This window comes from Balaenoptera physalus, assembly GCF_965194825.1.
Source record: "Balaenoptera physalus genome assembly, chromosome: 12".
In the NCBI taxonomy this organism is placed as follows: domain Eukaryota; kingdom Metazoa; phylum Chordata; class Mammalia; order Artiodactyla; family Balaenopteridae; genus Balaenoptera; species Balaenoptera physalus.
This window is the reverse complement of record NC_138897.1, coordinates 55,393,469-55,415,541: the sequence shown is the minus strand read 5'-3', so window position 1 is coordinate 55,415,541 and position 22,073 is coordinate 55,393,469. Positions and strand designations below refer to the sequence as shown.

At 38.1% G+C, this 22,073-nt stretch overlaps 1 protein-coding gene across 6 annotated transcripts in view; it reads right to left on the bottom strand.

Annotated features, from left to right (window-relative positions):
* Positions 1-22,073, bottom strand: part of ZNF521 (zinc finger protein 521) — a 279,324-nt gene that overhangs the window by 25,916 nt on the left and 231,335 nt on the right. For all 6 annotated transcript variants that reach the window (XM_082417818.1, XM_082417813.1, XM_082417814.1 and 3 more), the window contains 2 exons: positions 2,938-3,069; positions 406-521 (listed from right to left, as the gene is read on the bottom strand). In XM_082417818.1, coding sequence (XP_082273944.1) covers positions 406-521; positions 2,938-3,069 — 248 coding nt within the window. The remainder of the gene's footprint in view (positions 1-405; positions 522-2,937; positions 3,070-22,073) is intronic.

The following is a 22,073-nucleotide window of genomic DNA, read 5'->3' as shown; positions in this document are numbered from 1 at the left end:
CCCTTCCAATTTTCAGCCCCTCAGGACAACAATAACCTGGACATCCATCCAGCCTGTAGCCCAGTGGGAACGGAACATGAATAAAACAGGGTTTGGGAGAATGGGCCCTGACAAGTGAGGTGAATGATCCTACAGTCCAATAAACCTGACCCCTAAGTCTATCACACTGGGTCAGAAGATCCAATTATAGGTCTGTTCTAGTTCTTTTTATGATTGACAGCAGCCAGAGGCAAAATTACTTTGGTGTCTGTTAATCCAGCCTCTAATTTTCCCTTTGCCCCAGCACACACGAAGCATCATGGTGGCCCAGGGTGACTGATACTGTGAATCCAGATGTAAAATGCCCTTGTTTCCTATAAGAAGAGCACCTGAGTTCAATGCCAGCCCTCCTCATGGGGATATTACCTGCAGCTCTGTTTGGAAGAAAAACTTCTGTGGACATTGTGTGCAGTCATAGATCTTGTCTTCTTGACCATGGGCAGAGAAAATATGCTGCTGCAACTTGTTTGCTTGAACAAACACTGAAATGATAAAAGAAGAGTGAACTTGGGGTTATTTTCATTCCGAAATGCCCTCCGTCCATGACTCCCTGTGAACAGCTGCAGACGGAGCAGAATGAATGGCGTACCTTCTGGGTGTGACCACTGCCAGGGGCCTGGGGAGAGCTGAGTCACACGTGCTCGTGGTTGGGTCTCTGGCTTTTGTTAAGATGCACTCTACCGAGCGAGCACCTAATTGAACCCAAACCGCTCCAAAGTAAAGGTTTATCGAGGCCCTGCCCCCCATAAATCTTTTAAAACGAAAATTGTCAAATGCACAGCACTGTCTGAACAGAAATGATTCTTATTTCTCAGCAACCCAGAGGTTAAGAAATCATAGATGCCAAAACCCTGTTTATTGTAATTGCCTAAAGTCATAGCTACCAAACAGTTCTCTATTTAAATGTGTTAATGCTAAAAATTATATCCCACAGCTACTCTGGGGCACTGTCTATAAATGTGAAACAGAACGGCAGGTAAATTCTCTTTGGATACTTTAAGATCAACTCAGCCTATACACTGAATGCAAGGGTTTCAATAATATAAACATGTTCAATTTTAATGACTACAAAACAAGGCCCTAAGACTGTGTAACAGTTTACCTAGGAGACATACTATTAATAATTAAATTGTATATGCCAGAGGCAGTGTTTGGGTTGGCAGAACTGACTTCTGATGGATGCCTGGTGCACTGTGACCTAAAAAAGTTTGCATCTACAATATTAATCTGTATAGGCAGGGAAAGGATTTATTAAAGATGCTGGCATTTGACTTTGACTCTAATCATTAAAATTATTCTAATTGCCAGCCAACCTAAAATATTAGAATATTGTTCTTGTGAGTCATACATTTTAATCATATTTCTCATTACCTTAAAAAACTGCTCAGATTTCTTCTTCCCCCTAACACGCTTTATATTGGAAGGTTGTTTTTTTTTTTTTTAATTGCTTTTTCTAAAATTACTTCAAGATACACTAAAACAATTCAGGTCTGTCAGCACAGGAAAGGCAGACCGTTCATGATTAATGCATTTTTGTCTCTTACCTACATCAACCAAAAGAAATGGGGTTTTTATACTGATCTGCAACAAATCTCTATCTAACTTAGCACATTTTACAAGGCTCCTGGCCACAAGATGAAAGGGCTGTTTTACTAGGGGTCTTAATCATGAGGAGATCTATGACCCATTCCTCCTTATGAAGACTTATTAGGAGCTTTTATAAAGAACCCAGACTCCTGACTCATTGTATTAAGACAAATACTACGTTATGGTGAAAACATAATATATATATTTTAAATACAAATTTGGAGGAATCAAAAAATAGTTCCAAAATAAGGAGTGGCTGATGGCATTATTGAATGAAGGAGCCTCACAGGCAAATGGTAAAGGCAGAAGCACCAGCATAGTCTGGTACTACGTGTGCTAACTGTGTAGGAACATGGCCTCTCTCTTTTTATTTTATTACAGGACAGAAATCTACAGGCTGAATGCAGTGAAGGTTAATACCAAGGCTTTGGGATTTTACACCGCAAACCAGGAAGTCACTTTTGAGAGGAGATGTTTTTGTTTTGTTTTGCTTTTTCTGACAAATAAGAAGGAAACATGGCCTTGAGGGGTTTGACCAATGAGTCCAAGACACAGGCAAAATTATATCACAAAGGATTTTCCAAAATAACTTTGTCATTGTCGTGGGAGCAGCAGAAACGTGTGTGATCATATTTCAACCCCTATGGGCTTCAATTTATAGTTTCTGATTTGCATTTTTTCTTTCTTTTTTTTTTTTTGCTGCTGCTGCCACCGAAAACTATAATGTTACAACGTCTCATAAAAGTTTCTTCTTAAAAGTGTAAACTTATATCAACTTCTATTTTAAAAATCCAGTGACATAGGAAATAAAGGCCTCATCTAATGTGTTCATTTAATCTGTTTTCTAGTTCAAAGAATTAGGGGAGGGTTTTAATAATGCCTTTATATTTCATAGGGGGAGTGTCATAAAATTCTCCACGTTAAAATAACAGACGTGTTGACAACACGGCTGTACTTCTTTTAGTCCCATGTCTTAGGATGAAAAAGCCACCTTTGCCTCGCTAACCTCTTAACACCGAGAGGAGAAAAGTGAACGAAACACGGATGTCATTTTACAAATGGAAAAGTGCAAACTTCTGAGAGAACCTGAAATGCCATTTGTTCATCCTGACAGTTAACCTTCCTGACCGTTTGAGCCTCTAAAGTAGGTGGCGATCGATAATGCTAATCAGCAGAAATCAAACGTCTTCTTCCCAAATTGAACTGAAGTCAGACCTGTAAAAGGCCATAGCAGTGGGAAGTATGTCCTGGTAGGAAAGACAGGATGTGGCTGAGAAACTCTCCAGAGTTTTCCAGAAATAATCTTCCTACCTGTAAAGCAGACGGGACACTTGAAGGTACCGCCCATCCCTTCGAAGCTGTGCTCGATCAGGTGGCACTGGAGTTTGGCAGGGGAGTCGAAGGTCTGGCTGCAGAGTTTGCACTCATGGTTCAGTCCTTCATCTGTTAAGAAAAGTGTGTGAGCAGAAAAGTTGACACCCATCACATCTTTGACAGACTAGTGAGTTAACTATAACTGCATACATTAAACTCTTTCCAGCCCCAAATATAAATGTGTAGTAGTATATATGGTTACTTCACATTATTTATGAATTTATATCAATTGGAAACATTTCTGGAATTTAAAATCGAATGATAATCACAAGGCAGGTTTTACCTTGGGGTAGTGCATTTTATTAAGCTTTTAAAGGAAAATTGGTGTGTCAATAACGAGGCATCTCCTCTTCTCTAACTAGCAAGATTTTATGGGCTGTGTATTTCCAAAGTCCTGAAATAAAGGACCCATAGAAAAATGAACAGCTTCTCCCCAGGCTTCTCCTCTGGTTTATCTAGAAGGTTCTAGAGGTTTCTATTACTAACCATAAGGTTTTTAGTGGTTTTCCCATTGAAGACTTCCTTTTTCTACTTCCAAGATTTTCTGGCAATTTTGAAATATTATTAATGCTCATAGTGTTTTATAAATGCTCTTTTTTCCTGCTTGAAACTCCCAGTCCCCCATATCTTCTCAGTTCATTGCTCCCTTTATTTTGTAAGACAGTTTCAGTTTTACCCTCAGATCTAGACTCTGCCTGTCTTTCTCCAAAGGCACTTTCATGAGCTCCAGGCTCACTTTTGACTAGTCCTGGAGTTTTCTTTGATACCTCAGGAACAGGTAGAAAAATATTTTGATGTAAAAACACTTGCTATATAAAATGAAAAGTTTGTGTTATAGACAGAAAACATTATTTTTAAGTTCTTTTCCTCATTAAAATGTTTATGAAATTATACATTTAAGGATTATTCTAACTTGTTTCAATTTGCAGTAATAAGAAATGAAAACCCATAGCACTAGAATGAACAACCTAACACTTCTTTGGTGCTTACTGTGTTCCAGACACTGTTGTTCTAAGTGCTTGCAGACATGAATTCATCGAATTCAACAACAACTACTATTATTCCCATTTTACAGATGAGGAAAGTGACACCCAGAGAGTTGAACTGATTTTGCTCTGAGTCATAGGAGCAATACTTGGTGGAACCAGAACTTAAACCTAGGCAGCCTGGCCTCAGGGTCCATGATCTTAGCAGACATACTATGGCATACACCAGCTATTCCCAAGACTCTCATTAGGAAAAGTAAGGGCTAGGAGGCTTCAGTTTAATCTGAAATGTTATCAAGTTATACTTTTATCTTCTCTTATTTGCAAAGATTAGAAATGCTACTAAGGAACATCTGTGTCAGATAGTCTAGGTCTAGGGAATGAAAGACATATTTACACCGTAGGGGTAACGAGTCTGCACTCCAAAGTTATTTCCTTTTACTCAACACCACATGCATTCAGAAGTCCTTCACCAGTTGATATTACTGGCAACACAAAGGCCCAATTACAAAGTGAATTATTATTAGCTAACTGGAGTAAAATCACTCTATTTGTATTCCTAATCTTTCTTCTCACGCAAGTATGAGTCTTTAGAAGCAGAGGATTGGAATTTGTAAAAAGAGAAGCAAAGCACTAATTAAGCCACCCAGTACTGTCTACATTTCACAGGAGATAAAAACCTACTCTGTATTTGGGTGGCACAGTAAATTCCTTGATTATAATTATGTAAGAAGGAGTTTAATTGTGCATACTGACATGACTAGGGGTTATACAAAAAGCTTTAGGGATTATATAAGATCAAAGGTTTTTTATCTGTTCCTTTCTCTCTCTCTCTTTTTTTTTTAATCCTAAAGGCACCAAAATTTTTCTAAATTTTGGATATTGAATAATATAAGAAACACTATTTATTGTAGGGAATTGGGTCAGTAAGTTAATCGTCAGAAATACTTGCCAAATTTAAATGTTTCCTATTCCCTCAGTGCTGTATACCTTTATTGTGATACCAAGAAGGTACCTAAGAGTTCTAACTTCGTCTTTAAATTATGTGTTTTGCACAAGAACCAAGATATGGTCTATGGGTGTAAGAAGTTATACACATATGTTCCAGAATTCTTAAACTTGCAACGTTTGTCAAGGAACATACATAGGCCTGGTGGGTTTTCTTGGGGATAATGATTGACTGTTACATGAACATAACGTAAATTATGTGCGTTAAGGTGATGTTCAATGTGATGTTATCTTTCTTGACTATGAGTATTTTGTTTGGAAAAATAATAGAAGGGAAAATACATAAGATATATTTATATCAGTATAAGGAAAATGTCCTCATCGATTTTTATTTATTTCCTATCCAAAGAACGGAGAAGTTCCATCACAAAATGTTAAATAATCAAAATTTAGTCCAGTGGATTCACAAAAAGGTGACACACGCTCATAAAGTATTTATGCATCATTAGCGCAACTTCTTTTCCATGAATTCCACGCTTTGTGAGGGCACCAACAGCAACGATAATAACAATAGCGCCCAGCATTTTCAGAACTCTTTATAGTTTAAAAGCACATTGTAATATTGAAAAAAATGTTGGACGTTCTATCTGCCTTTTATTTTTAAGTTACATAGAGGTCTTTTCCAACAAATAACTTGTCCTAGTTATTTGAGTGGGACAGAAAATATATCTGAATTATTACACAGCAAATGATAGATAAGCAAAAGCCAGGATGCTCCAACCTAGACAATGGACATACCCACCAATTCCTCTCGCTGTTGTTAACTTCTCTGCTCATTTCCCCGTGTTCACACTTACTTATCACCACAGGGTCAAATGATAATGAATGAGAGAGAGAGGGGGACCCAAAACATGGTTACAGCTGGTTAATAGAATTTATTTTGTACTTTTAAAAATTGAAGTGGGGGGGGACAGAGAATAATGGCAAACTAATGAAACTTATTTATAATAAGAATTTCCAAAGTTTATACTTAGTCTCTGTTTAACTCAGTTATCATTCATTCTATATTTGCATTGTGTGGCAAAGGGCAGTGTCTTAATTTTCAAAGAATTTCGAAAACACCCTTAGTCCTGGGGGATCAAGCTCAGTTAAGCTCTGTTTCCTTTAAAAACCGAGCTTCCCTCCTTCTTTCTTCCTATCTGATAGGTCCTCAAGAACAGTACAGAGTAACCATGGTTTCCATTAAACGTCCATGTTCATGAGGTGGCACTATCAACACCTCCAGCTTCAGGTCAATTTAAGCCTTAGACTCAAGGACTTTACCCAGGAAGCCACAACTCTCACCTTGTTTCCTAAAGGTGCCAAAAGCTTAAAAAATTCAATCAAAGTAACCATTTCTGCTCTCCGGAAAGGTAGCAACTGACAGTAATTGGATAATAATAGAGTCTGACTCATTTATTAAAAAGAGATTCTGAGTCAACTGATTTAATAACCATTACAATATTCCATTAAGAATATAATAGGCTAGTGCAGCCCTATTTTTTATTAAGAGTTATAGGTGGCATCTATGGAAGAAACTTCTAGACTTTTCTTCCTCTTTTTTGCTTATCTATCTTCTTCAGATTTTCTACAATAAGCATAATTTGCCTTTATGGGTTACTTTGAAAATTAAAGAATAAAAAACCACTATCTTTCTTATACCCTACTAATAAAGATCGATTACAACACTGAAATTTTGAATGCCAGAAGTTAGACAGAAAATGAGCAATATTATGAAGTACAGAAAGACTCCAATTCTGAACATTAGACTGAAAAGTATTCTAGCCAAATACATGTGAAAGCAGAAACTAGCACATGGGAAGAGAGAGAGAAGCATCACAGTGTGTATTAACCCACTGAATGAGAAGAATATGGAGCTTTCAGTATAAACCCACACCTTTCCAGAACAAACAGAAAACCCCTCTCTCTTGTGTCCCGGTGCAGGGGAGCATGCATGCCGCCAGCACTGTGGGTCCAATGTCAGGAAAGGCAAGAGTGAAGCTCTTACCACAGAGAATGTGTTGGCGGCCAGCAACTTCCTGTCCTGGTCAACCGCTTTAAAGCATGACCAAAGATGGTTTGGGTATAAATGAGAACATTTTAAAGCATGACTAAAGATAGTTTGGGTATAAGTGAGAAATAATGTCACATGTATTTAAATTTCAGCTAAAATAATTATTTCCATTTGTTAATCTTCATTTAAGTGTGAACATAAATGTAAACAGGAATCAAGTCTACATAGAAGAGACTGATGCTAATGTAAATATTTACTCTAATATTAAATGTTGCAAAGGAAAGAATCTGAATACATAATCGCAATACAACCTCCTTGCCTTAGAAGGCAACGTGATAATCATTTACTATCATCATGTGCTACAAGAACAAAATCTGTTTGTCTAAGGCCAGTTCAAAGGGGAATGATAATTTCTCTCTCTCCAATTTCTAAAACCTGGATGAACACAACTATTAATCAGTCAGTTTCGTAACAGAAAAAATAATAGCTACCATTCGGGTGCTCAAGTACAACCCACGTTATAAGCTCCAACACGGCAATTGTTAGCTGAACACAAGACACTGACATTTCAATATAAGCTTTAAACAAGAGAAACCCTTTAAGCAGCCTCTAGACTGTGTGTCTCATGTTTATACTCCTTTTCCTTCAGTAAAAACAAAAATCTAGAGCAGCTACAAGCAAATGTTCAGTGGTTGACTTACATGTAGCTGTTATCCAAGGAATCACTGGGGGACTCCTAATATCATCTGATCAACACTGCAGCCATTACTAAGGACCAATTTGTAACGGTTTATAAGGAGAACTCCTTCTCTCACTTACCCTCGAGACTGGCCAGAAGGGTCCTCCAGCCCCTTCCACTGCATAAATCTATAGGCTGAAGTCCAAAGCTAGAAACCCCTCCTGGTGCATCATCACGTGGCAGGGGCCATACTTAAAAGCTCTGAACTGAGTGAGTAAACTCTGCCCTCAGAATACAAACAGAGGAATCAAATGCCCTGCAGTTGCAATTTTTCCAGTTTGAATGTGTGTACCGCTGTATCCTTATATATATTTTTAAATCCAAGAAAACTATGCCCTAAACCAATTCCCAACCCCCAACCCTCTACTTTGCTTCTCCTCTTCCTTGAGTTAATTTCCAAGCACACATTTATAAGCTAGGGGTCTGAGGAGTAACAAAGAAAAGCCGTACATGACAAAACTCACCCCTTGGCTACGTTGGCTCACCCTAGAAACCAGGAGTAGAAAAATAGGCAGACTGTACTGCAATTTACCATGCACACAGCCATCACATCTTTCTAGGTTCATAGTGCTCAGGCCACTGTAATCTGCTGTGTTATATACAGCACATATTTCACAACTGTAACACAAACACACTGAAGTGCTAATTTGGCAATGGGGAATATTACTCAGCCCTCAAAGTCGGCCACTAGATTAGTCATTAAGCCCCCAAAGTAAGGGAGCATTTGAAAATACTGAATATTGTGTGAACCTTTTCCTTACACTGGTTAAAAAGTACTGCCCTATCCTTCTGAACAATTCAACATGAAAATGAATGTTGCCTGAAGACTGTCACAGCACTTTCTTGGATTTTTCTCAATGGCAACATGAGAATGTCTGGCACTGTCAGTATTTCTATGCCACATAAGAGAGAAGTACGAGATACAAGCATAAGACTCCCAATAAGACAGGAAGGGCACTGACTGGGAATCCCAAGAGTAAATGAGGCTTGGGTACCTCAGCTTTGTCTATCCACACACAAAATGTCTAACCCTTAGGTATGTCAAGAAAAGCAAAATGATAAACATCCCCTATGCCTCAGCCAGAATCTTATTTCAAGGAGACCTACAAGGTGCAGGTCTGCACTGAACTCAGTTACTACCTGCTTTTGGCCAGTGGTCTAAAGACAATGATGTTTTGGACTTTATAAGCAGAACCACTGATACTGACACTGTTATTTCCTGTCTTGAACTTCTCATTATCAGCAGGGCTGGAGCAGGAAATGATTCAACTGGGGTAGGCTGCATTGTACCCAGCAGATTTTAAAGAGCCCAGGGGCTGCCTAGAGCCCCATAAACATCAGCAGCTTGGAAACTAGCAGGAGGTCCAGGTGGGTTGGGATGGGAGAGGCAGGCAGTGGGAGTTTAGATGCTCTGAGATGCATTACTGGCCAATTCCTTGGCTATTATTATCAGTTGTGTTAGCAGTTGGGTAGCAGTTATTAGAATATTCTCACATAGGCGAAAACATTGGAAAGCTGTTCAAACAATAAACAATAAAACAAACAACCCACTGAAAAGGTGGCTTTCCTCCACCTGTGGGGACTCCGCAGCGATATTGTGGCTCAAGTTCGGAATCAGGGCTAAGGATGCAGACTAAACCTGACCAGTACGTAGGCACCTCCAGGTCTGCACCCTTTTCTTCATTTTTCTCATCTAAACACAGACGGATGCATAGCTGAAGTCTCAGAGTGTGTATTATACAGTGCTGGCAAGTAGCTTTAAAGGCAAACATCTGGGGTTCAAATGTTTTTATTAAAACAAACAAACAAACATCAGTTTTTGGTAAGGCACTGATAAAATCACTTTGAGCTCCTCTCACCCCATTCCCCAAGATAAAACATTCTTAACCAAGAAAAGAAGAAAGTAGTACATGTTTCTTAGTAAAAGTGTTGTTAACTCTGAAGAAGCAAGAGTGGGGAGGGGGTGGGAGTGAGGATGGAGACCAACTAAGCCTGAAATACAATCTCTAGTTCTGTTTAGAAGTTAGGGTTGCTTTCAAAAAATAGCTCCTTGTATAAAACTTTGATTTCACTATATGCCACTGTGTTCCACGGAAAGAGGTCCAGTTTATTTGAACAGTCCATTTCCTCCTTATTTATGTTCACTTGAATCCATGAAAGCAACCCTTTCTCTTTTACAAAGTTTTTGTCACCTGATCTTTAGTGCTGCTCTGCTCTCTGCCTTGACAGAAAGTTTGTGGGTGCACAAGACAGTATAAAAAAATTCAGTTCCACTTCACATAATAATTAGACATACAATATGATTGGAAACAGCATGCTCCCAATTTCACAATTCAGTAATACATTTCAGCTCTTGCCTCACCTGTTAGAGAGAGGCAGGGGCCAGCCCCAGACATCTTCATACCAAGAGAGTGCCAAGAACTAAGTTTGGGGTTACTCAACAATTCGTGCTACAAGGCCCATTCCAGGAGGGCAAGGACATTTGCCTGTTTTGCGTATTGATGTTTGCCAAGTACCTAGAATAGTGCATGGCTCAAAGTTGAGACTCAATAAATACCGAATCTATGGGAAATATATACTTAGCTGGTCCTACATCTAATTTCACCAGAACAAACTGCCAAGACTAACACCAAAACAATGTTAATTATTTATCAATTGAGCTTTAAAACTTTGTTCCATTCCCTTGTACACTAAAGCCTTTGCATGTGACAAATTTGGACTAGCCAAATTTACCTTATGCTGCTTGCCTTCATTATTTTTTGAAATAAGATTAAAATGCTCCGGCAAATGAAGTATTAACAAAATAACTATCTTACTTGCCAACTTATCTCTGGCAGGAAACTGATGAGTCAATCTTATCCCTTATTTCAAGAGAAAAAATGTTATTATGCATTTTATTTCTGAGATACCAAAAAAGAGAACCATATGAAAGAAGGGATAATTACCTTTTATTTGTCTCAAGTCACAGAGAAGTCTCTACAGCATACATCCATGATGTGCAATTCATGTTTTAAGCAATTTTTAATAGTTATGCATTCTTATATTACAAAGCTCTATTCTTTTAACTAAATCAAATGTATGCATTTATTATCCTCTTTGTTGAAATTTCTTTTATTTGATATTAAATACCTATTAATGCCCTCACATCTGGGACTTTTGGCACTGGTGGAAGTACAGGTATATTTACCTTCAAGTACTGTACCAAAAAACCACAGAAATTGGTAAAATTGAAAGAGTTCATGCAGTATAGACTAAACGTAACCTGCTTTAAAGTTCAATCTATTGGGAAAACATCCTGGAGAACTGAGATGGTGCAACCATTAATATGAATTCCACACAGCAGTAGGCCAGCAACTCCAGCCCTGCCCTGGACACAGCTCTCGTCAGGTGTGTTTCCGTGTTCCTCTGCTGAGTTGATGGCAAGGGTCAGGGCCTTTTCTTTCTTTTTTTTTTTTTTAAATCTTCTTCTTGGCATAAAGCCACTAGTTATCTGAAGGAGAAAGTCTCTCAACACCGAAAATCTGTCTATTCTTGCTAGAAGGCATAGGTTGCTATTGCTGATGATTTAAAAACAAAACAAACAGAACCCCCCAAATCAAACAAAAGAAATGGAATGAGGTTTACCAGCTTCGGTAGGTATTACGGATTCCAACAACCAAGGGGTTTTTAGTGACTACAGGTTTAAGACAAGAAACTAGACAGACATTTCCAAAGAAAATATCTTTCTAAGAAACTTACATTTTTGATGACTTATGGCAAAGATGACATCTTTTCCCCTAAACCGTGGTGTTTAGAATCAGGATTCAACACCAGAACACAGGTCAAATCTGCAATGGAGCATGAGGGTATAAAGGGGGCCAGAAGCCCTCAGATTTCCAAGGGACCTTCTCCAGGCCCTTTCACTTTGTCTGTAGTGATACTAAGAAAGTCCTAAGCAGCAATGCAAAAATCACAATACTGCACGTTATTTGCAAATGACTCACATTGTTATTGTTCTATTGGTGTGACCTTAGAAACTTGGCCTTGAAGAATAAAAAAAAAAAAAAAAAAAAGGTAATGGCGCAATAAATGCAGTAAGATTTCTAAAAACAGTTTATTGGAACTGTGCTGTGAAACTTGAATTCTTCTAATCAGACCATGCCGCCCCTTAGAGAAATTTTCCTGTGCATTATTAAAGTGATATACTGCAGTACCAGTTACAGCTCCATAACCTTTAAATTGCCCGATTGTAATTAAGGCCACTAGTTTTATTTAGGAAGGTTCAAGGAGGCTCAATTTAAGTTGGCTTAACTAGTGTGAATTTAATGTCATGCTTCCAGGAGGCAGCGAGCTCTCTGGCCAGGCTGTTCTGTGGCACATGCAGCTGCGGGGGCATGAATTCTAAATTAAGCCCGGCTTTAAAGAACCTACAGATATCGGAAGTAGTTGGGTGTGTGAAAGTACACATCCCCACGGTTGCATATGTACATCATACATTCATTCACTACACTGGCGGCTGCCTGATTTGGGAATCTCAATATATCTGATTATTTATAGTGTGAATAGAAGGGGGTTAAATTTACTCTTAAAGGCATAACGACCACTTTCATTGAAAGGTGAGGCCTAAGGCAATGTCCAATCTGCATTAATGATTTAAAAGAAGATACTTTTTTTATTTTAAAATATTAATTAACCTGGAACTTATGTTATTGTAGACTATCAGATGATGGCTCTCTAAATGGATTTTCTTTTCAAATTTCAAATACCTAAACAAAGTATATATATATATATATATATATATATATATATATAAAATCAACTATATGTCAATAAAAAACTATCAAATGATAAATAAAATAAAATGTGCATATAACAAAGTTGTAAAGGCAGGAATGTTATTTGCATTATAAAAGAAATTCTAAGAAGGAAAATGTACAGTTGGGTATATGAGGAGAAAATAAAGCGAACTATTTGGACAGGCCACTAAATGGAGTGCTGAAAATAATATATAAACTTCACTGAAAGGGCAGCAAATCAAGGACTGAAAACAAAAGATAAGAGAAAATGAAAGTCCTCAATGCAGAGACTAGCAGAACCAAAGGGTAGCAGCAGAAAGAAAACACTTAAGGATTTGACCCGTGTTCAAAATTCTACTGGATGTGAGCTCAAAAACATTCATCTCTGGATGGAATGCTGGCAATTTTCTGTAGCTCCAACAGCAATAATGATAAATGAATTTCTTTACAGCCAAGTGGCTCAAGCAGCCAACTACGTTTTACCACTATATAATTAATAACAATAAGCAATTAAAGAGAACAGTGGGTTACAACTATAAGGTGTCAAAATATATTTAAAAAACTGCAACACACTTAAAAGAAAAATAAACATACAGGGTGTGAATCTAGGTACAGTTTCTTCTTCCACATTCTGTTTTAGATAAAGCTTTTTATGCTTGAAGGAAAATAGAGGATGACATAAAACTACTGTAAGGTGATTAACATCCCTCCAAAAGCACATAACACTCCCAATGCTCAAAGAAATCTGAAAAGTGATATGGAAACATGATTGTGAAGGCACGGGAGAGCTGGCTGACCACGATTTGCCATTATTCTTTTACTAAGAAATATTCTAATAAATACCTCCCTCTCCAAACTGTATTTGTTGGCTCAAACATTTTCAAAGATCCCAGAACACTGTGTTTTTTTTTCATGTAAAATCAAGAAGCAATAACCTAGGAATGTGTAGGTAAAAGGACAGGGTGAATGTATATATTGATATTTGGCTAAATGCTGGAATGTTTGATAAAGATTAGAAGGGGCTTTGGAGACAATCTCATTAACTATGGACTTGTTGAAAAGATGAGAAAATTGAGACTAGAGATAGAAACTGACACGTCCACCCTGTCAAAGCGCTTTGGTCACAGCCAACCAGAATCCAGAGTTCCTGAATCCAGTACTACACTGTCCCACCGAACTATCATTTTAAAAAGTTTCCTCCCTCTTAACTACAACAACTTAAGTCATCAATTATGCAAAGCAAAAGTTATTGTCTCTTTAGATCTCTTACTGATGTGCAAAGAATTATTTATATTTCCATGCCATCTGGTCACTCCTTTGCTCCCTGACAAGACAAAGCCTGAATTTATTCCAATCCACATCATCCCCTACTTCCTAATCAACTAAGTACATACTATTAAGGTCTGTTGCCCTTGTGAAAGTGCTCCTCTCCCTTCTGGAAAGCAGAGCCTTAGCTGACATGCAGTGCCTGTTGGTAATGGAAAATTAAATTCCCCGTATCTCATGATTCTGCAGAAGTGCTAGGAACACCATCCTTGGTAAAGCACGTTGGGCTGAGCTGTCAATCTGAAAGGAACACCCATGATTATACAACTTACGGCATAGAAGGCATTCATGGCTGAATGCTGATGCTTTCTCCCAATGGCGATTACCCACTGATTTGGTTAAACTGTCACCTGAAACCCTGTGGTGACTGGGCTAGAGGCTCTCCTGTATGGTATTATCATTATTCAGAAACAAAGACGGATTCCTTAATTCTATTCTACCTATAGCTAATTATACTTCTTCAAGTGCCTGAATCATTCCCTGATATGGTACTAAATGGAGTATTTGGGAAGAAACTGGGACTCCATGCATATCCTAAGTGTGCGGCTTACTAAAAAGGCAATGCCATGCTTATGTATGGAAAATAATAGCTCACGATGTTCCTTACCTACATTTCTCTCTTGGGCATCATTCTGGATACACCAGCACATCTAGACACTATAAGCTGAAGCCAGGATGTTACTGGCATACCAATGAGTTATACTCATTCCTAGTTCTTTCTGTCTGTTTCCTGTCAGTCAAGAGTAACATAAGTGAGAGAGTTACTATCTATTGAGATGGGAAAAAAGAAGGAAGAGAGGAAGGAAGGAAGGAAGGAAGGAAGGAAGGAAGGTCGAAAGATTCACGTTGTAACAAAGATTTCTGTGTTACTCTCCTTAGCTTGGAAGTACAGTGAAGAAGCAGATATTCCTGCATGTTTTGTTAGGTCACAAACCAAAGCTAAAGACTAACAGAAATGAGCATAACAGAAACCATGAATTAGTTAATAAGTGTATCTGTTAAATAAAGAATGAAACATAAGAGTCCTTGTGAAGATGGTGGAGTAGAAGGACGTGCGCTCATTCCCTCTTGCGAGAGCACCAGGATCACAACTAGCTGCTGAACAATCATCGACAGGAGGACACTGGAACTCACCAAGGAGGATATGCCACGTCCAAGGACAGAGGAGAAGCCACAGTGAGATGGTAAGAGGGGTGCAATCACAATAAAATCAAATCCCATAACCACTGGGTGGGTGACTCACAAACTGGAGAACAATTATACCACAGAAGTCCACCCACTGGAGTGAAGGTTCTGAGCCCCACGTCAGGCTTCCCAATCTGGGGGTCTGGCAACAGGAGGAGGAATTCCCAGAGAATCTGACTTTGTAGGCTCACAGGATTTTATTGCAGGACTTCAACAGGACTGGGGGAAACAGTGACTCCACTCTTGGAGGGCACACACAAAGCAGTGTGTGCATCAGGACCCAGGGGGAAGGAGTAGTGAGCCCATAGGAGACTGAACCAGACCTACTGCTAGTGTTGGAGGGTCTCCTGCAGAGGCAGGGGGTGGCTGTGGCTTACTGCGGGGACAAGGACACTGGCAGCAGAAGTTCTGGGAAGTACTCCTTGGCATGAGCCCTCCCAGAGTCTGCCATTAGCCACACCAAAGAGCCTGTAGCCTCCAGTGCTGGGTCACCTCAGGCCAAACAACCAGCAGGGAGGGAACTCAGCCCAACACATCAGCAGACAAGCAGATTAAAGTTTTACTGAGCTCTGCCCACCAGAGCAACACCCAGCTCTACCCACCACCAGTCCCACCCATCAGGAAGATTGCACAAGCCTCTTAGATAGCCTCATCCACCAGAGGGTGGACAGCAGAAGCAAAAAGAACTACAATCCTGCAGTCTGTGGAACAAAAACCACATTCAAAGAAAGATAGACAAAATGAAAAGGCAGAGAACTATGTCCCAGATGAAGGAACAAGATAAAACCCCCAAAAACAACTAAATGAAGTGGAGATAGGCAACCTTCCAGAAAAGAATTCAGAATAATGATAGTGAAAAGGATCCAGGACCTCAGAAAAAGAATGGAGGCAAAGATCAAGAAGATGCAAGAAATGTTTAACAAAGACCTAGAAGAATTAAAGAACAAAAAAACAGAGATGAACAATACAATAATTGACATGAAAAATATGCTAGAAGGAATCAATAGCAGAATAACTGAGGCAGAAGAATAGATAAGTGACACGGATGACAGAATGGTGGAATTCACTGCCACAGAACAGAATAATGAAAAAGGAATGAAAAGAAATGAAGACAGCCTAAGAGACCTCTGGGACAACATTAACACTGTTAATGCAACATTTGCATTATAGGGGTCCCAGAAGAAAAAGAGAGAGACAAAGGACACGAGAAAATATTTGAAGAGATTATAGTTGAAAACTTCCCTAACATGGGAAAGGAAATAGGCACCCAAGTCTAGGAAGTGCAGAGAGTCCCAGGCACGATAAACCCAAGGAGAAACACACCGAGACACACAGTAATCAAATTGACAAAAATTAAAGACAAAGAAAAATTATTAAAAGAACAAGGGAAAAACGACAAATGACATACAAGGGAACTCCCATAAGGATAACAGCTGATTTCTCAACAGAAACTCTACAAGCCAGAAGGGAGTGGCATGATATATTTAAAGTGATGAAAGGGAAGAACCTACAACCAAGATTACTCTACCCAGCAAGGATCTCATACAGATTCGACGGAGAAATCAAAAGCTTTACAGACAAGCAAAAGCTAAAAGAATTCAGCACCACCAAACCAGCTCTACAACAAATGCTAAAGGAACTTCTCTAAGTGGGAAACACAAGAGAAGAAAAGGACCTACAAAAACAAACCCATAACAATTAAGAAAATGGTAATAGGAACATACATATCGATAATTACCTTAAATGTGAATGGATTAAATGCTCCAACCAAAAGACACAGGCTTGCTGAATAGATACAAAAGCAAGATCCATCTATATACTGTCTACAAGACACCCACTACAAGACATTCACAGGTGAATTCTATCAAACATTTAGAGAAGAGCTAACACCCATCCTTCTCAAACTCTTCCAAAATATTGCAGAGGAAGGAACACTCCCAAACTCATTCTATGAGGCCATCATCACCCTGATACCAAAACCAGACAAAGATACTACAAAAAAAGAAAACTACAAACCAATATCGCTGATGAATATAGATGCAAAAATCCTCCACAAAATACTAGCAAACAGAATCCAACAACACATTAAAAGGATCATACACCATGATCAAGAGGGATTTATCCCAGGGATGTAAGGATTCTTCAATATATGCAAATCAATCAATGTGATACACCATATTAACAAACTGAAGAATAAAAACCATATGATCATCTCAATAGATGCAGAAAAAGCTTTCGACAAAATTCAACACACATTTATGATAAAAATTCTCCAGAAAGTGGGCATAGAGGGAACCTACCTCAACAGAATAAAGGCCATATATGACAAACTCACAGCAGACGTCATTCTCATTGGTTAATAACTGAAAGCATTTCCTCTAAGATCAGGAACAAGAAAAGGATGTCCGCTCTCACCACTATTATTCAACATAGTTTCGGAATTCCTAGCCATGGCAATAAGAGAAGGAAAAGCAATAAAAGGAATCCAAATTGGAAAAGAAGAATTAAAACTGTCACTGTTTGTAGATGACATGATACTATACATAGAGAATCCTAAGGATGCCACCAGAAAACTACTAGAGCTAATCAATGAATTTGGTAAAGTTGCAGGATACAAAATTAATGCACAAAAATCTCTTGCATTCTTTTACACTAAAAACGAAAGATCAGAAAGAGAAATTAAGGAAACAATCCCATTCACCATTGCAACAAAAAGAATAAAATACCTAGGAATAAACCTACTAAGGAGGTCAAAGACCTGTACTCAGAAAACTATAAGACACTGATGAAAGAAATCAAAGATGACACAAACAGATGGAGTGACAAACCATGTTCTTGGATTGGAAGAATCAATATTGTGAAAATGACTATATTACCCAATCTACAGATTCAATGCAATCCCTATCAAATTACCAATGGCATTTTCTACAGAACTAGAACAAAAAATCTTAAAATTTGCATGGAGACACAAAAGACCCCGAATAGCCAAAGCAATCTTGACGGGAAAAAAACGGAACTGGAGGAATCAGACTCCCTGACTTCAGACTATACTACAAAGCTACCCATGCACCTATGGTCAACTAATCTATGACAAAGGAGGCAAGGAAATACAATGGAGAAAAGACAGTCTCTTCAATAAGTGGTGCTGGGAAAACTGGACAGCTACATGTAAAAGAATGAAATTAGAACACTCCCTAACACCATACACAAAAATAAACTCAAAATGGATTAAAGACCTAAATGTAAGACTGCACACTATAAAACTCTTAGAGGAAAACATAGGAAGAACACTCTTTGACATAAATCACAGCAAGATCTTTTTTGATCCACCTCCTAGAGAAATGGACATAAGAACAAAAATAAACAAATGGGACCTAATGAAACCTTAAAAGCTTTTGCACAGCAAAGCAAACTATAAACAAGATGAAAAGACAACCCTCAGAATGGGAGAAAATATTTGCAAACGTATCAACAGACAAAGGATTAATCTCCGAAATATGTAAACAGCTCATGCAGCTCAATATTAAAAAAACAAACAACCCAATCCAAAAATGGGCAGAAGACCTAAATAGACATTTCTCCAAAGACATACAGATGGCTAAGAGGCACATGAAAAGCTGTTCAACATCACTAATTATTAGAGAAATGCAAATCAAAAGTACACTGAGGTATCACCTCACACCAGTTAGAATGGGCATCATCAGAAAACCTACAAACAACAAATGCTGGAGAGGGTGTGGAGAAAAGGGAACCCTCTTGCACTGTTGGTGGGAATGTAAATTGATACAGCCACTATGGAGAACAGTATGGAGGTTCCTTAAAAAACTAAAAATAGAATTACCATATGACCCTGCAATCACACTACTGGGCATATACCCAGAGAAAACCATAATTCAAAAAGACACGTGCACCCCAATGTTCATTGCAGCTCTATTTACAATAGCCAGGTCATGTAAGCAACCAAAATGCCCATCGACAGACAAATGGATAAATAAGTTGTGGTACATATATATGATGGAATATTACTCAGCCATTAAAAGGGATGAAATTGGGTCATTTGTAGAGACGTGGATGGACCTAGAGACTGTCATACAGAGTGAAGTAAGTCAGAAAGAGAAAAACAAATATTGTATATTAACGCATGTATGTGGAATCTAGAAAAATGGTACAGATGAACTGGTTTACAAGGCAGAAAGAGAGACACAGATGTAGAGAACAAACGTATGGACACCAAGGGGGGAAAGTGACAGGGGTGGGTAATGAATTGGGAGATTGGGATTAACATGTATACACTAATATGTATAAAATGGATAACTAATAAGAACCTGCTGTTTAAAAAAAAATTTTAATTACAAAAAATGAGACATAATTAAGGATAGCTCTTTCTCAGATAGCAATTCCTTACATTACCTTCTGCAAAGCTATTAAATATTTCTAAGACTATAATGCCAAATTATAAAGATGCTTTGGGCACAATAAATTTTTAAGCCCCTATCTTTATGACAGTTTTTCTAAAACCTGAACCAGCTCATTACAGATCCATTTTAAAAATTTAAATATTGTATACTCTGTCAATGTAAAGAAGGCTGATAATTTCCTAACAGAAAAAAAAAATCTATTGAAAAAAAGTCACTAAAATATCTATCAATGGCTTTAAGCATTTTGTATATTTAAAAGCTCTGCTTTGCCCCTCTGCACGATGTGATGCAATCAGCATAGAGTTACAATGCTGTCTTAAACAATCTAAGTAGAAATCTGATACTCAAAACTATAAAATTTATATCTTTTCTGAAAGCAAATCATATTTAGCTCACTTATCAATTTCATTGTTAATAAAGGAAAATGTAAAATTCCAGGATAAAAGGTGACCTACGGTGATGTCTTGGCCTCCTACTCTTCCTTTGCTTCTGAAAAGCAGTAGCAATGTCTCTTCTCACAGACTGAGATTAGCATGAGAGTTTCTATATTTGACAATCTGGAGAAAAGTAAATACAGTGTATAATTTTGTAGGATAGTAACTGTTGGGTAAGATGGAGGCGAACAGTGAGATATGAACCGGCAATGAACAAAGTACTCCTTTCTCTGAATATTGGAGGGAAGACATTTCAGAAATTAAAATGAGAGTGGGTAAATATAGATTAGCCTTGTATGAATGTGCAGAAAGGAATAAAGTGCGGTCACTATTTTTGCATATTTCCAACCAATCACAATAACTGACCATGGCATGGATACTTATATTCAGAGAAAAATGCTTAGTAACAAAATAAATTTTCTTCCCCAGAATGGGAAGAGAAGTTTCCTTAATTAAATATTGGCCCAGCTATTTCAAAGAATTAAAAATGAAATAAAACCTCAGAGAATTAGATGTAGCTAAAACTATCACATTACCCTTACGAGTGAGCACATGATCGATGAGGAAGCTATAGATTGGCATCTTGGCCAGACGAGTCCATTCTGAGCCTTTTTACTCTACCTAATGGCACCCACAATGCAAGCGGACACCCCCTCAAAAGGGAACAGCATGAGAAAGGAGAATGCAATCGAGTAACACACAGAGGCAGAATCTGTGCCCCTCTTTAGATCTGTGTCTCTAGAATCTGAGCATCTCTCTTTTGAAATGAATATTAGAAAGTCTGTCTTAAAATGATAACAGCGGGGAAATTCCAAATCAAAGTAGTCACTGTGGCCTTAACTCACCCGATTAGGCCTACATATTACCTCATTTGCTGCAAAAGATCATACTTTGTGCTCAGGCCAACACGACTTTTAAGCACAAGAAGCTGAATGAAGTGTCTATACAATTCAAACCCAGCTCCCTCTGCCCCCCACCATTTTTTTTTTTTTTTTGGAAAGCCCCATAAGAAGGAGGTTCTTATCAATACTAAGCCTATTACAGTGGTATATTTTCCTCTACCTGAGGACGATTATATATATATAACAACTGATTATAGAGCATTTCACAATTTTCAAAATGTGTGGTTGTGGGTGTATATACTTCGATTCTCAGTTAATCTGCTCAATAACACAGATTGGTCCAGGTTAACCCAAATCCTAGGAAGAGTAAAACTCAAAGTCACATGGGTAGTGAGTGGTAGAACCGGGCTGTGATCTGGGTCTAGGCTCCAGATTACCGGGAAGAAAATAATTACATTTCAACATGGAACCAAGTTTTTAGTTTAATCATCTATGATATTTAGTTCACTGGGTCACTATGCTCAGGAGGAGGGGAGATCACCCAGCAGTTTGTGTTGATAATGTGTTTAGTTAAGGCAGTGATTCACAAAGGGAGGAAAAATCAGAAAAGTATACTTTCAGCATGGACCTTTCTGATTACCGTAATGGTTTATTTTAGTGCCCTTTGAAGGTTTAAGGCCAAACATAAGATGCTCTTTTTTTTTTTAGGTTATTACTTTTTAATTTATCAAGATTGAATTCAAAACTTGGCATTCAAAAATCTGACTAATTCATGAAGAAATAACATACCTCAATTTTGCGGGTATGGGTAAGGAAACTGATATGATTCATTTTATTAACGAATCTGTTTTTAAAAACCAAAAAAGTCATTATTTTCAAACTGTGTGAAGCAAGGCAGAATGAGTTGTTTCCCGTTACAAGTGGTACCAGTTACAAGGCTGTTTTCTTGTCCGCATGTGGGATTTTCACATAGACTGTTAAATATAACTTACTGAGTTGATTTGGAAAATACCAAGAAAACCATACACTGTATAGCTCAAATGATTAGAGTTAACAAAAACAAACAAACCCTCCCTGGCCCCCAGAAATGTAAATAAAAAGTCAGATTTCCCTGTACTGCATTTGATTGCATTAATTGATGTTTTAAAAAGTCCGTTGAAAATAAAGCCCAGCAGTAGCATTTTTCTTTCCTAAATCACAATAGCAGCACATTACAAACACTACCAAAAGGTCCCCTGGTACGTTTGTAAAGTTCCACTCTGGCAGTAAAATGTGTGTTCTCCATTTCCATCTCTACCCTCCCAAATATGTATGAAAGCAGGTCACAAATGCAATTAAGCCTCCTTGCGCATTGTTTATATATTTAT